This window comes from Athene cunicularia (genome assembly GCF_003259725.1).
Source record: "Athene cunicularia isolate RWA chromosome 1 unlocalized genomic scaffold, athCun1 chr1_part2, whole genome shotgun sequence".
Taxonomy (NCBI): domain Eukaryota; kingdom Metazoa; phylum Chordata; class Aves; order Strigiformes; family Strigidae; genus Athene; species Athene cunicularia.
In genome coordinates this window covers 24,668,148-24,683,476 of record NW_020799092.1, presented here as the reverse complement: position 1 = coordinate 24,683,476, position 15,329 = coordinate 24,668,148, and the positions used below count along the sequence as shown (strand labels likewise).

Genomic DNA, 15,329 nt, shown 5'->3' with positions numbered 1-15,329 from the left:
AGTCCCTTCCCGCCCCAGCGGGCCCGGCCCGGCCCGGCCCGGCGCGGCCCCTCCCAGGCGGCAGCAGCAGGAGGAGCCTCCCCGCCACCGGCAGCCGCCGGGCTGAAGCGCAGGCAGGGCAGGGGGTGAGCCATGTCCCTGACGGGGCGGCGGCAGGAGGAAGAGGAGGAAGAAGAAGGGCCTGGGCCCGGTGCGGGGGATGGCGGAGGGGAGGAGGTGGTGCAGATCCGGCTGGGGGACAAGCGCTACCCGGTGTGCAAGAGGAAGCTGATCGAGCAGAGCGATTACTTCCGAGCCTTGTACCGCTCGGGCATGCGGGAGGCAGGGCAGGGCCAGGAGGAGCAGCTGCTGCGCGGGGGGCTGAGCGCCCTGGGGCTGGAGCTGGTCCTGGACTTCATCAACACCTCCTGCCTGGCCAGGCTGGAGCAGGAGGAGGGGGGCGAGGAGGAACCCCCTTTGCTGGAGGAGCTGGTGGAAGCCGCTTCCTACCTGCAGGTCACCCCCTTGCTCCGCCTGCTCCTCTCCCAGGTGAGGTTGGGCAACTGCTTCGAGCTGCACCGCCTGGCTCAGGTCTACGGCCTCCAGGACTTGCACGACGCCTGCCTAGACTTCATGGCCGCCCACTACCATCAGGTGCTGCGCAGGCCCGACGCCCGCCCGCATCTCCTCCTGCCCCACGCTCTCCAGCAGCACTTGAAGGAGAGGCGGATGAGGGGCACTGCCACCCTGGTGGCCATCGGGGACTTCATGGGTGCCTCCGCCCTGGGCCTGCCTCCAGGCCCTCACCCTCCGGTGGAAGCCCCCTGGTCGATGCTGAGGTACGACGAGGAGGTGCAGAGGTGGCTGCCCTTGGCCAACAACCTGCCCCCTGATCTGGTCAACGTCCGAGGCTACGGGTCGGCGATGCTGGACAACTACCTCTTCATCGTCGGGGGCTACAGGATCACCAGCCAAGAGATTTCAGCTGCCCACTGTTACAACCCTTGCCTGAACGAATGGAGTCAGCTGGCTTCGATGAACCAGAAGAGGTAACGCTCGCTCCCTGAAATACACGTGTGGCCATGTCTATATTGTCAAAATATTGAGTCATGTGGTGTTGCCTGGACCCGGCGTTCCGAGCAGTGATTCAGAGCCGTCTCTGTGCCGTGAGTCACCCCCGTCTCTCGCATCGTGCGGTGGGACGGACCGTGGTGCTGGGCCATGGCTGGGCAGGATGCCACCGCGCTGGCCTGGCCAACCTTGTCATCCCTCCGCAGCACGAGGCTGCTGCCTCTCTCCACCTTAGGGGCCCCCCTCTGCCTGGCGCAGGGAGCTGCTGGCAAGGGAAAGGGCTGTGGGGGACGGGACTTTATTGCCTAAATGGTGGTGGTTAAGGCCTCGTCTGGGGGAGAACATCAGCAGAGGAGGATCGTGCTGCGGCCCTCCACCACATGTGAGCACTCACCTCGGTGTGAAACGGTGGCGGGCTCCCACTTTTCCTCTAAATTGTATTAGACAAGGAGCCAGCCTCTCCAAACACCCGCCTCGCTGGCAGTAGAAGTTCTCTTTGAAATAACAAAGATTAAAAAAAAAAACCAAACAAAGATAAAATTCTTCTACTTTCTCTGTGGTATATTTCAACTCCAGTACTGTAAGTGACAAGTTTTCCTGCTCTTAGTGGGAAAGTACAGTCTTATCAGAGCTGGAGATGGCAGAAAAAAATTAATTGGAGCAGTCTGTTATTGGTTTGTAACTTTCATAAAAATCTGAATGTTTTGTAGGCCTGCATTTCAGTGGAATATTCACCAGAAAAACATCAGGAAGATTGTGAGAAGTTTCTCACTTTATAAGACTATATGGATCTGGGAATCATTCATCATTTTGTCTATTTTGCTCTTTTCCTTTATCCTTTTGAATTGCTTGTTTGACATTTATGTTTATATTCAGAAAAGTATTCAGAAACACTTTTATTATTTACATCTGAAAGAATAATAGAGATCTTAGCCTTGAGGAGGACCCAAGAAGAGACACCATCTCCCTGGCCAGGGTTATGGCTGCTTTACCTTAATGAGGCTGCAGAGTTATCAAAGCCTTTTCCTTCACTGAAACAAAATGTTTCTGTTATTCAATGGGAATTTCCTCATTGTTTCCATTTTAGAAAAAACGTTTTAATTTTTATCTTCTCTGTCTGAAAAAGAACAAGTAAGTAGGCCAGAATTTGCTGTAGAATGGAAATCCTCCATCCAGTAAATTCAGAGAGCATGCAGAGATGTAAATGCTTTGTATCTGGGTAGTAAAACTGCAGTCTCTATTCCAGACTCTAGCTCCTGACAGTTAAAACACCTCAAAACAGGGGTTTGACCTAAAATTAGTTCTTTCTCATTTCACCCTTTTTTTCCCCCATCCTGTATTGTTGTGAGGATTTCACTGAAATGATTGCCTCCATCGTCAGTCACCAGAATGGATCAGAAACATTTTTTTTTCAGTATTTTCAGCATTCAGTATTTCAGGCTCTTGGAACAACGTGAAAAACTTCATCTGTAAAATGAGTGTTTAGCTTTCAAACACTGCAGACACCTTTTCTTACGGAGATCTTTCTTAGAGACTGGGCCTGTAAGCAGTCTTCACTGAGGTGCCTGTGGGAACAGAGATGTTTTAGGGGGCTTTGCTTCGGCAGCCTTGCCTACGTGAGCACGACTGAGAGCACATCAGCCTCGGTAGAAAGGATGATGGGATCAGCCCACACAGTGTTTACTATGGAAAATAAACTTAAACGTAGAAGTCCCAGGTTGCTCAAGTTATGAGGTTTTGGCATTGATTTGTGTGATGTCTACATTATGTTTACATATTCTGTTAAGTGCAATGATTCTGCAGCATGGTGAGTGAGGGCTTCTTAAAAAATGCTTTTTAGAGGCCCTTTTTTCATCTTACGACCTGACAGGTCAAGCTCTAGATCAGTTTTGTTTCCCTCACGCTTTCCCCTTCTTCTAGGATACATAGTCATTATATCTGAAATAAACACATGGGTATTTTCTCCTTTATATTACTATTTACAGCTGCACCACCCTGCCAACTTAATCTTGAAGCCCACCACAGGTGACAGCAAAGTATTCCTTCGCGTAGAATTTCAGATTGGCCATTAACTGCAGAAAAGTAGCATGTAAATAGATATTTTTGGCATGGTCTCTATTCTTAGATTTCATGGCAGTTATTGCAGGTCAAAAAGAACCCAGTATTACATCTGCCCCTAGACTGAGGTAGCAGCAAGTATGTTGTTCCCTGAGTCATGGGAAGTTTTTTTCATGCTCTGATGATCCCTTCACAAAACATGTTTTTGACTTTAACGTCTTCATGTTAAATAACTCTGAAGTTATTAATTACTATTTTTTTCTATCTGATGTAACAGTTCAGCTCTCTGATGACCCGCATGACATTTTGTGGCCAGAATGCAAGAACAAGGGAGATTTTTAGGATCAGGGGTTTTGCTTTCAACACAAACAACACTGATGCCTGTCTGCTGCACAGATGGGTTGCAGTTAGATCTGCACTTTGCTCCGCATTGTATTTTTAGTTTGTTATGCTGTAGTAAAATAAGCAGGGCAGTTGCCCAGTGTTCTGCTTAGGAATTAGAGTCATGTGACTGCCCAGTTAGTTTATGTCAGCCGATACAATTGCATCCCATGGATGAATTTTTTACATACCTTGAGGGAGGGTTCTAGTTCCCATTGAAGTGGGTTTCACTTCACATGACAGAGTATCTGGATTTCATCTATATGAATGGATGCATATGTTGACCTCAAGGGAAGGCTGAGAAGTTATGGAAATAATTGTGCCAACTTGCTGTTGATATCAGTAGTTCTCTGCCCTCAACAAACCTCGTAAATTCGATGGTATTTTCATCTTAATTATTTCCATTATTGTAATATAGAATCCCAGGACGCTTGAATTCTCTCTATATAAATAGATGGAATAGTCCCAACTTATTTCTAAGTAGAAGACAAAATCTTTCAGATGTACACTGAATACTTAGAAGTCATTCTGGTTTAGGGTATAGCTGTTAGCTTTCTTTCTGGATATAGAGGTCTTATTTAGTTTCAAATGTGTTCACAATAGGTAAATCCTGCATATTATTCTTGCGATGCCCACATAAGCTTGAGAAAGTGTTATTTCCTATTTACGAATACACAAGGGAGATGATAGATAAAATAATTTGCTCAGGCTCACATAGGAAGCCTGTGACTGAGCCTAGAACTTTTCATCATCTGAGGGCTAAAATCTAGTACTGGTCACAAATTGTCCATAACCAATCACAGTTTCTAGATCTAGAGATATAACTGTACTAGGAGTAGTGTCCTCAGAGAATGACCTGGACTTTTTTTGTGGAAGAAACTTCATGTAAGAGTTGTCCATGACCACTTCTGGTCTTCAGGGACAGGAAGGTAACAGAGCACATTGGGGACTGTTAAGTATTGTCCTTGAATACCTTTCCATACTTTTCTTTAAATTGATGCTGTCAGCTGAAATTTGCTATTTAAAAATAACATAATCATAGGATTTCTACTGCATGTGCCAGTTACAGCTGTATATTCCACTTTTATTTTCCTTCAGAACCTTCCTACTCATGGCAGGTAAATCTTCCAGGCTTAGAAGACCCTTGTAAGCCCCTGGCTGGGATTATACACATGCACGTGGAACATGGTTTTTTGTGAGCAATCTGTGCCTGAACTGCTGCCACTCTGAGGATCTTACAAGAATATAGGAGAGGATGCTCCTGAGGAGTGGTAGTGATTCATCAAATCTTCTCTTTCTGTGATTTTTAATATTTATTTCACTTAAAATTCCTCTGTGTTGGGGAAAATAAACTTTTCAAAAATTTTAAAGTTAGAAATATTCATCATATTTATCACAAACGTATTACACGCTTCCAAAGCTAAATGTTGGATGCAGTGTGCTCTGCAGACTCCTATAAGGAATGCAGAAAAATAGTGGTTCCTGCAAAGAATGTAAAATGCTTTGGAACTGCTTTCATAACTCTGCTTTCATGATTCTTCGCCTCTGTCGCAAATGCTTTAACTCTGGAATAAAGAAGTCATCTGATTCGTGAAAAATTTTAAGGTTGAAGTTGATCATTTGTCAGGAAGGAACGACAGGTTCCAAGCCTCCTGTTGTACAGCAGGACAGAGCTTACCTTGCAAATACACGCCTGACTTGTTTGTGAAAGCCTCCAGCAATGTAGATCACAACCTCACAGAATCACAGAATCGGCTAGGTTGGAAAAGACCTTGAAGAACATCCAGTCCAACCATTAATCTAACATAGACAGTTCCCAACTCCACCAGATCCCTCAGTGTTGGGTCAGCCCGACTCTTCAACCCCTCCAGGGATCCCGGGGACTCCCCCCTGCCCTGGGCAGCCCATTCCAACGCCCAACAGCCCCTTCTGCACAGAAATCCTTCCTCAGAGCCAGCCTGACCCTGCCCGGGGCATCTTGAGGCCATTACTGCTGTTGCTTATTACTCGGTTAAAGAGACTTATCCCCAGTTTTCTGCAACCTCCTTCCTCCCAGGTAACTTGTTCCCATGTTTAGCCACCCCTCTGAACAGAAAGTTCTCTCTAATTACGCTGATGTTTTCTCGTTGTGTACTAAATGACTGGTACTTGTCAGCTAACAAGAAGAATGCTTGCTGTCCTCTTCAGAGCCACTTTCATAGTGGTCTCCTACAGATACCTCTATGGCTGTTAATGCAATCCAAGACAATGTCACGGTTTTTGCAAGTTGTTGAATATTGTATTCAGGAAGCTATGCTCTCTGACCCCTTGATCCTTTGCATTTGTGAGTTATATTTTATTTCCTCTGTGCATATAGTGGTTTGCACTTGTCTTTATGGCATGAAAAATGTATTTTGAACTATGGTAACACCCCACTGCTCTCTCTTTCTTCTGTTCCTGGGGTTCCTTTCAGAGGAAACGAGGGACATCAGAAGACAGCTCGTACCTGTGCTTGTCCCATCAAGCAGAGTATGCACTAGGCCGGGCATTTGGAAAGTACTTTTGATCCCCCAAGTTTCGATAACTCACTGGTGTGAGTGGAGTTCTATCGCAGTTGAATCCGACAGACTCCACTGTTTCCAAGCTGTAGTCCATGGAACACTTGTTAATTGTGGAGAGCTGGCTGGTTGCTCAGTGTTTGCTTTCCTTGTTTCCAGCTGCTCCAACACATTAAAAGAGTGTAAAAATACACTAAATATTTCCTAATGTTCCCTCTCCACAAAAACACCTGCTGTTATTGGCATGGAAAGGTGAATGGCAGAAGTTTTTCATAACATGTTGAGCCATTGTCCAAACTTTCATATAAAGTGTGCTGATGGATACTTAGAGCTACTTTTGAGTAAAATGATCCTTATAGTTAATGTGTTCCATAAATCTGAGATACTTCCACTGAATGTCATCCATTTTAACAAGTGTTGGAAGTGGTTAAATGACTGACACAAATGTACGTGGCCTCCTTTTAGAATAATTGAAGTTGAAAGTTGTGCCGTATATCTTTCACCAGATAGTTTTCCCTGGGCTGCAAGAAACAATTCAGTGATGCAAAAGCCATCAAAACCTGCATGAATTACCTCCATTCAGACAAAACAGTAAGAGGCTACAATTAGAGAGTAACTAGAGAAGCATGTGTGAGTTAGGAAACCTGAATTCTTTAAAGTTCTGACACTACACACTGGTTTAGTTAATTCACGTCCTCTGTGGCAGAACTTTTAGCATGTTTAAAAAGTGGCCAGAAGATCTTAGAATAGGGAAACGTGATCTGTGTACATGTCAACTCATTTTATAAGCCAAAAATACTGCACCATCTCCGTCATAGGCACAGAGTTACAGACTTTCTAACGTACTTTAGATTTTAAATGATTGCTTGGAAAATGCGTTTACATTTTGTGGTTTTGTCCCTTTGTTAATTTGTGGATTTTTTTTTTTTCCACCATAACTTTTAGAACAGGTACATTGCTTTGAAAATCATAATGTTTTGCAAGTAATTATCCTCATTTCATACCCACTGTTGATTGCCATGTTATTCTGGATTCTCTAAGATGGAAAACATAATTGCTGTAGAGAGGAGATGAACAGAGTGAAAAAAAAAAAAAAAAAAAAAGAACAAAAAGCAATTAATTCCTTCAAAGGAGCATTTTAGTTTCCAAAGCTATATCAGGATGACAAGAACAAAATGATTCCATCTGGAAACGAATTCTTTTTCCAAACATATTTAATAAAAAGAAATTGCAGGGCAGTCTGCTGCTAGGCAGGGTTCATTTTGTCCAGACAAAACCCTGCAAAACTACTTAGCGGTAAGTTTTGAATCTTGGATTCATGCGAAGTGAAACTCACTTTACTGCTCAGCAGGCCAGTGCAGGTCTAAAGAACCACTTCAGTCTTACAGACATAATGCAATTCCCTGTTTAGCTTTACGCTGAGCTGGTGTGCTCCAGTGACTTTCACACATCGAGTTAGTTGGGATACTGCATGGTAAAATCTCAATTTGTCTCAACAGTCAAGAAGGAACAAACTTTCTAGGGAACAAGACTGTTTCTGAGGAGAGGGAGAGCTCGGCTTTGTTAGACCAGCTCTCAGAGCTGGAAGGAATAGCTGAGCATGCAAGCCCTCTATCTTCAAGTCCTCTAGTTTCTTCCTACAGACTTCCACCTTTAATATCCATAAACCGTTCGTTTCTGCCTGTATATCTTAAAAGTATAAGATACAAGGCTTCCTGCGCTTCAGTAATTAGAAAGTTGTCCTTTGCCATGTGTGAAGTGTAACAGCACAATGGAACAGAGTAAGAAATAAAAGAACAGGGTGTTGCCTGTGGAGTACAATGTATTTTTCTCAGCTATGGGTGGAGCATTAATTTACAGATACATCTTGCTTCAGTGGAATGGAGAATGTATTTACTAGTTTAATGCTGGATAAGGTAAAGCAGATTCTCTCTTCCTTCCTTTGCAGAACATGATTCAATGTGCACCACTTTAAATTTCTCTTTATTAGGGTTGTTAAAGAGATTCTATACTACAGACTAAGATGAGTACACATTCTTAGGCATCCATCAAGTCTTGTTTGAAATTTCTGCGATTTTAACTAAAATAATATCCTTGTCTGTGTGTATATATATAATATGTTTTTTCTCTACTAAATGTACTTTACTAAAAATGAGACTTCTACTGAACACATTAGTTAACTAAACATCTAGAGCTCAGACTGTGACAGATTGAAATCCAAAATATTCATCAGTCTCAGCATCAACATCATTAATATCCAGCGTGTCACTGGTTACTATCCTAAGAAATTACAGTGTAATTACAGAATTTTGGCTTTGCACAGCAGAGTTCAAATAGATGAAGTGGTGGTACAAGTTGAAAGTGATGATGAGGATGTTGGAGCCTGGATAGGAAGAACTTTCTTTCCTGTGCTTTTCTATACATCTATGCAACCTACTTCAGTGCTGCAATCTTTTCTTTCAGGTCCAATTTTAAGCTTTTGGCTGTAAATGGAAAGCTCTATGCCATCGGTGGTCAATCCCTTTCCAACGTGGAGTGCTATAACCCAGAAAACGACTGGTGGAATTTTGTGGCATCCATGCCAAACCCTCTTGCAGAATTCTCAGCTTGCGAATGCAAGGGCAAGATCTACGTTATTGGAGGATACACTACACGAGGTAGAAAGCTTGCTCTTACTTTTTTTGTTTTTAATCTGATTGCTTCTAAGGCCCAGATAATTTTCTTCTCTTTTTCAAGAAATCTTCTGAACTGACGTAGAAAGCTGAATAATCCTCATTAAAATGTGTAAAAATTAATCACTGGTAGGAAATAATTGACAAATGAAACAACGAAAAAAAAGACCTCTCTCATAGAGGACTCAGATACTATTTTTTTAGGGCCTGTCTGGACCTGGGACTCTTGTTCAGAGGGAAGAGACTGATGGGTACTTCAGCACCCAGCTTAGCCCTCCTTTTTTCAGATTTTGATCACACAGTAGAAAGAGAGGTCTCAAGAAAAAATACTTTGTTTACCTTTTAAATGCCTGATTTAGACTGTCAAAAGGAAAAATATGAAGAAAATACCTGCCTGCATTAGTATTTTTCATGTATTAATAGATGTCATGGTCCTTCCGCTGTAGCATTTCAGTGTTTCACAGGCAAATTCAAGCTATAGTAAGATTTTCAGTGCTGAAATAATTTAATTGAATAATTAGTTAAAAGCTTAAGTATAAACCAACATTCTTTAAATAACCTCCTTTCTATACCCTGTTTTCTGAGGATACTGTACAGAGGGAAGGACTTGAAGTTGCATCCTCTCCTGAGAATGACTTTTTCTTTATCCAGTGGAAAAGCAAGCAGCTTAAAAGGAGCTCCCATTTGTTCATTCCTTAAGTACATAGTGCCATTTTCTGGGAGGAGTACCATTTCCTCAGAGTTTTAGAAGTCAGATGTCTTTTTTCATGTCAAATATTCAGTATTTATCAAGATTTCCTAAATTTAAATTCCTGTCTCTAGGCCTTTCCCTACTTCATTTGACCACAATAGGTGTTTGTTTTTCTTTTTTGCAAATGGAGAATAAAATCAGGAGAGAGATCAGCTTTTACAGAGAGTACTGCAAGCAAAGCTAAACTGACATTAGAACAAGCTGTCCCTTCGAGTTTCTGAGCAGATTTTAGCTCTGCATCATTATAAGGTTTATAAAAGACACACTTCCACCCCTCATGGTCCTTGTGGTAATGATAACCTTCAAAAGCATTTTGTCAGGTCCGTTCTAACCCAGAACCTTGTGGCTTCACCGAGGAAAAAAAAAAATTAAAAAAAATTGGCATGCCTGTGTTCATACGGAGGGTCATGGTGGGGTGTGCTCTGCAGTCCCAGTCCTCTGGTCACCCCCAGTAAAGGACCTGTGGAGTGCATTGTGCTCCATGATGTCCAGCACAAGGACTGAAAGATGTCTGGCACACAACACTTGCTGTGTTGGAAAGTCAGACCCAAGAGGAAACATCCTTTGAGACAAGAATGCAGAAAACAGGGAGACTGACTGAAGCAGAGCAATGGGAAGACTTGTCTCTAGAGACAGGAGTTAGGGTTTTGTCTTTTTTATCTAGAGAAAGAGAAAAAAGAGGTAAGCAGAAAAAGCTCTAATTTGATAAGTAGTGCTACAAGACTGTGGGGGTACCAGCTTTTCTCCTACATCCCCTGCACTTTTCAAATTCCTTTCCTGGTGCTTGTCCTGTTCTTTCTTCAGGCTGCCTGCTCCTGATGTCATGGAGAGGGAGATCAGCGTGTTGCTGATACAGATCCTAGTCCCTTAAAAGTCATTAGCAGAGCGCGTGTAGTCAAGATTGCTGCCCTGTGTCAATTATTCCTCCTTATTCAGGAGTTATTACTTGTGGTTTCGACTGAAGGAGGACAGTCAGTGAGATACCTCTTGCTTCTTTCACACCTCAGGGGATCGCCACTGACCTTCAGGCCTCTGTCTTCTCCTAGATCTTCTCCTAGGTCTTTTCCTAAAAGCCATTTTTAGTGGATACAGGATAGTAAAACAGTATAAATTCATGAGCAGTGGATAACTAGCACATTTAGGCTTATGTTTAAATCCAAGACTAGTCAGGACAACAAATGCCTGTGCTTGTTATAAAGATCCTTTCCTGAACGAGGGTCCAGAATTAGGTCTTCTGTGACACCTTGGCTTAGGACAGCTATCAGAAACCAGAATTACTGTAATGACACCGGTGATTTACCTTCCAAGTTATGCAGATGTCGGAGAGTGTTAAGGCCCAACCACCTGATTCTGAGGTTCATTCTCTGTTTCACTACATTCACTACATAAAACACATACAGAAATTAACATGTACATTTTTATTTTATTTTCATTTTTAGTATTTCTAAATATACTTCAGTTTTGGCTAGGTTTTGTGGGCTAATTTTTGGATCTGTGTAGAGCTTTCTCCTTAGACTGCACTTTCCAAAAGATGATAAAATCTGGAATTTCCCACTGTAAATTATAATGATACTTCTTGAATCAAGACCCTCCTTCCAGTTCTCAGCTCCATCTTGTGAACATAGTTCCTAATAGTAACTCCATGTCAGGTGGTATAATATTCATGTTTTCTGTTGTTTGGAATTTTTTTCAGTGGATATCAAAGACTCAGGCTCCGGACTGAGCAAATGAGGGTCATATCACCATAGGCTTCCATTTCCTCTGCTCCCTCCCAAACCATAGCACTTTTTACCTGGGAAGATTGCTGCTATAGCTAGAGACAGAAACTTAATTGGGATTCCTGCCTCTTAATGAGTCAGAGAACCATACATTGCTTAAAGAAGAAGATCATCTATATGTAGAGCTTTGATCAGCAATTTCACAGAGTATTGCCATGATATTTCCCCTCTTTTTTCCTTTATTTACAGGGGATTAGGTATTCAAAAAGGCAATGCAAAGTAATAAACAATGACGGAAAATCACCAGAGTGCAAGCAAATGCTATAGCAGCACCTCCCTAATCATGCTGCCGATGCACTTCATTTATGACAATGCAGTTATATTTATGGCTGTTTATACCTGTGCCCTTACATAACTGGTCAGTATGTCACTGCTGTTCCACTTGGGAGCTCATCTGGAGATCGTCATGCAGGATAGACTTGTAATAGGGAGCAGATTGTATTAAAAGACCAGGCTGGAGTCTGCAAACCTGTTGCCACTTGTCACTTGAGTTTGGATTTAAGCTCAGGTCTCCAGAGATTGAAACTGAATTTACTAGCTAACACGTCCTGTGCATTCTGTGTTCATTTAGCAAAGCCTTGGACACAGCCTTGGTCTCCACTGCACTGTAAATCAGGGTGGTATTGTAACAGTTTCACAGAATAACAGTATTGCAAACACATGCATCCACTCAGTTGTAACTGAAGTATAGCCATGGCTTCAGCTTTTTTTCAGTGCCTCTGATGCCGGAGCACAGAATTCCTGCTTCTTAAATGATTTTGACATTGTGTGTTTCTCTCTTTATAGGGTACTGAACATGTGCCTTTAGGTCATCCATGCCACTTGCTGAAATGTAACTAGCTTTGTGAATTTTATTCCATAAAACTTTGATTTATGGAATGAAATGCAAAGTATCAGTTAAGCTTGGTTGATAAATCATCGCTTGACAGCGTACTCTCTTCCTGATAATTTGATTCATCTGTGATCACTGTTGGAGAGCAGAATATTGCTCCATTTCCCTTTTCATAAAATCTTCTTACATATCAATCGGAGACAAAATTAAAAGCATAACTAAAAAGTAGGGATTATTCTGCTAAAATCTGCATCCCCAGACCATTTACATCATTTAATGTGCCAGAAGTAGCTTAATTTTTTCCTCTGCAAAGGAACAGAACGTTCAGACTTTATTATCAAGGGCAGAGTTGCAGTTCTCAATAATCAATATTTCTTCCCTTGTCTGCTATGCTTTTGCACTGTAATACATTAAGAAATCTGTAATAACAGCTGATACAGTTTGTAGGGAGGAAGAATTCTCCTCCATGGATACCTTTTAATATATTTATTTATTTGTAAATATCTCTCCTCTGTTTCAGATAGGAATATGAACATTTTGCAGTACTGTCCCACTTCTGATTCCTGGACCAACTTTGAACTTTGTGATGTCCATGTTCGCAAACAACAGATGCTCTCTGTTGAAGAAACTATATACCTGGTAGGGGGTTGTATTCATGAACTTGGACCAAACCAAAAATCCAGCCAAAGTGAGGACGTGTTAACTGTGCAGTCTTACAACATTGCTACCAAAGAATGGCTCTACCTCAAAGAGAACACATCAAAATCGGGTCTTAACTTGACTTGCACTCTCCACAATGATGGAGTCTATATACTGAGTAGGGATATTACTCTATCTACAAGCTTGGAGCACCGTGTTTTCCTTAAGTATAATATATTTACAGACAGTTGGGAGTCACTAAGACGCTTTCCAGCCTTTGGACAAAACATGCTGATCTGTTCTATGTATTTGCCTGATGTACGAGAACTGTAACAGCATCAGGTATTTCTTTTCAGCTCATTAATCATTCTTGGAAGAAATATTGCTCCCTCTAAAGAATTCCATTTTCAGAATGTAATGTGTTTGCGGAACGTAGGCATAAAATACTGATTCAGTTATTTTAAAAAGTTGCAAAATCCAATATTAAGAGAAATGCTTCCAAAAACAGTTTTAAGATTTCAGTTTAAAAATTTTATTGTTTTTGATTAAAACTTCACCAAGTATTGTTTGCAGTTCAAACATAAACAATTTATGGTGCTTGGTACCTGATAAAGGAGTTCCAAAGGCAAAAGTGATCGGTCTAGTTTTTTTCTCCATCTTAATAGACAGTGTAGAAGATGAGCAAGAAGTGTACATGGTAAAAGTGGAAATAATGAAATAAAGTGAATAATAAGTATAATAAAAATCATAAAGCCAATGATTTCTTTTAAAATACAGTTTTTACTCAAATTATGTTCTGTCAAATGTACAATGTTAAAAATTGTTTCTACTATCGCATTTATATCTCTTCTACGGTAAGAAGTGAGATTCTCAAAGGTGCCAGCAATTGAGGTGCCATCAAGAAATGAGAACTTCCCCTGAACTCTTTGTAGTGAAATGCTTTTCCAGGGACGGGGAGGAGTTTCCCAGAGGCTTATGGTTGCTGGTTGGATACTAGATTCTCCTTTAATGGAAGTTGATTGCATTTATTGCTACGGTTAAGACAGAAGCAAATAGGCTCTAAATTCAAATGGACAAGTTTGCTCATCTTCAGAAAGGTTCTAAGTTTTAGTTACCGGGCTGTATTCTGTAGTACTGAGTCTTAATGATCAAATTATAATTGGCAACATGATGCACGTTAGGAAAATGTCCATGAGCACATGCAATGGTGACTCTGCACCAGGCCCATCCTGCCTGATAACAGCCATCCAGGACATCCATCTCTTGGTACAGGAGGGTTGATTTGTGTAAATGACCTCCTGTCAACACCACCCAAATCAGGTGCACATGAATGTTGGCTCTTTCTTGTGTTACCAGGAGCTCGACAGAGATTACCTGAAGCTTCCTGCCCAAACCTGTTAGACTCTACAAAGAGCACTGTGAGAGAAATGCTCCTTTGTGAGGATTCAGGAATAGATACTCTGGGAGCTTCTACCAGTTCCTGCCTATTGCCTGAGAGAACTGTAGTGATGATTGGCCCCTTTTCTTTTTGTAGCTGGCAAGTTCATACATGTTTTCTGAAGGCACCTGCCCAGGTATGAAATGTGTGTCAAGTAAAGGAGAAGGTCTTGGTCACCATGGGAAGGTTTCACTGCAGCTGTCTTTAGAGAAGAGGTAGCCGGGTTAGACATGTGCAAAACACATTGCAGGGATGCTGGTTCTGTACCAGCTTTTTCTCCACCTGAGAAGACAGGAGATTTAATTCACATGAACAGGTTCCAAATATGTGGAGATGTCTCTTTTTTTCTTCATTGGAATTCAGGAATCTGAATCTTCTTTTGTAGATGGATGCCTGTTGTACAGAGGAGGAGGAGGAGGCATCAGCGGTTCCCTCAAGGTCCTTTTAACTCCCTGCTTTTCCCTGGTTTTGAATGAAATCAGGGCTGACTAAAAGAGCCATGAGACTTGAAGTGCCAATGACTGCTCGCACATTCAGTCATTAGGTGCATAATTTTGGTGCTTCCAATCGTGCATAGCAACCCAAACAGAAAATCCCAGAAAATTCATCCAGAGTGAAGGCATTTGGGTTTGAACACTTTTCAGATACGGCTGGACATGAAGCAAAGTATTTTGAATGCCCAAGATTTACCTTTTGGGTGAAATATTCTCAGCCTGACAGAATATGTTATGCTTTGGCCCAAAGTAGTGTCTACCATTCAGCTGTATGCATGAATTTAATTAGTTAAGTCCACCTCTATGTGTTTGTGTTTATGCCTTTGAAAACACAATGCACTGAGCACCTGCTGTGTTTTGACAGCACTATCAGCCCAAACAGTGGCTCTTCTGCATGAGGAATAAGGTGGCTTTCATAAGAGTCTTCTTTTGGAAGTGTTTTAGAATAAATATAAGCAGTGTCACTGTCTGGTGATAAATTCTCTCAGTCACATTATTTTATTTGCTTTCCTTTGTTTCTTTTCGGTTCCAGATTCAGTGCCCTACAGTCATCCATAAGTCAACTCAGATCGAAACTGGTGGAAGAAGTCACATCTGAGTTGTGGTGTTCTCTTGCCACAGACTTAACTGTGAAAACCTGTCACTCTCAGGTTTGCAGTGTGGTATAGCTAATCAAGCCCTTCCAAACCTATTAATTTC

The 15,329-nt window shown here is 41.9% G+C and overlaps 1 protein-coding gene across 2 annotated transcripts; it reads left to right on the top strand.

The window, feature by feature from the left end:
- Nucleotides 1-33: 33 nt before the first annotated feature.
- On the top strand, nt 34-15,075 carry KLHL42 (kelch like family member 42). Of its 2 annotated transcripts, XM_026841052.1 has the most exons (4): nt 34-528; nt 634-1,028; nt 8,490-8,683; nt 12,580-15,075. In XM_026841052.1, exons 1-4 carry the CDS (start codon nt 133-135, stop codon nt 13,029-13,031), a joined length of 1,437 nt encoding a protein of 478 aa, XP_026696853.1. In that variant the 5' UTR covers nt 34-132; the 3' UTR covers nt 13,032-15,075. The 2 variants fall into 2 exon arrangements, with proteins under 2 accessions (XP_026696853.1, XP_026696852.1); XM_026841051.1 differs by having other exon boundaries at nt 34-1,028.
- The last annotated feature ends 254 nt before the right edge of the window (nt 15,076-15,329 follow it).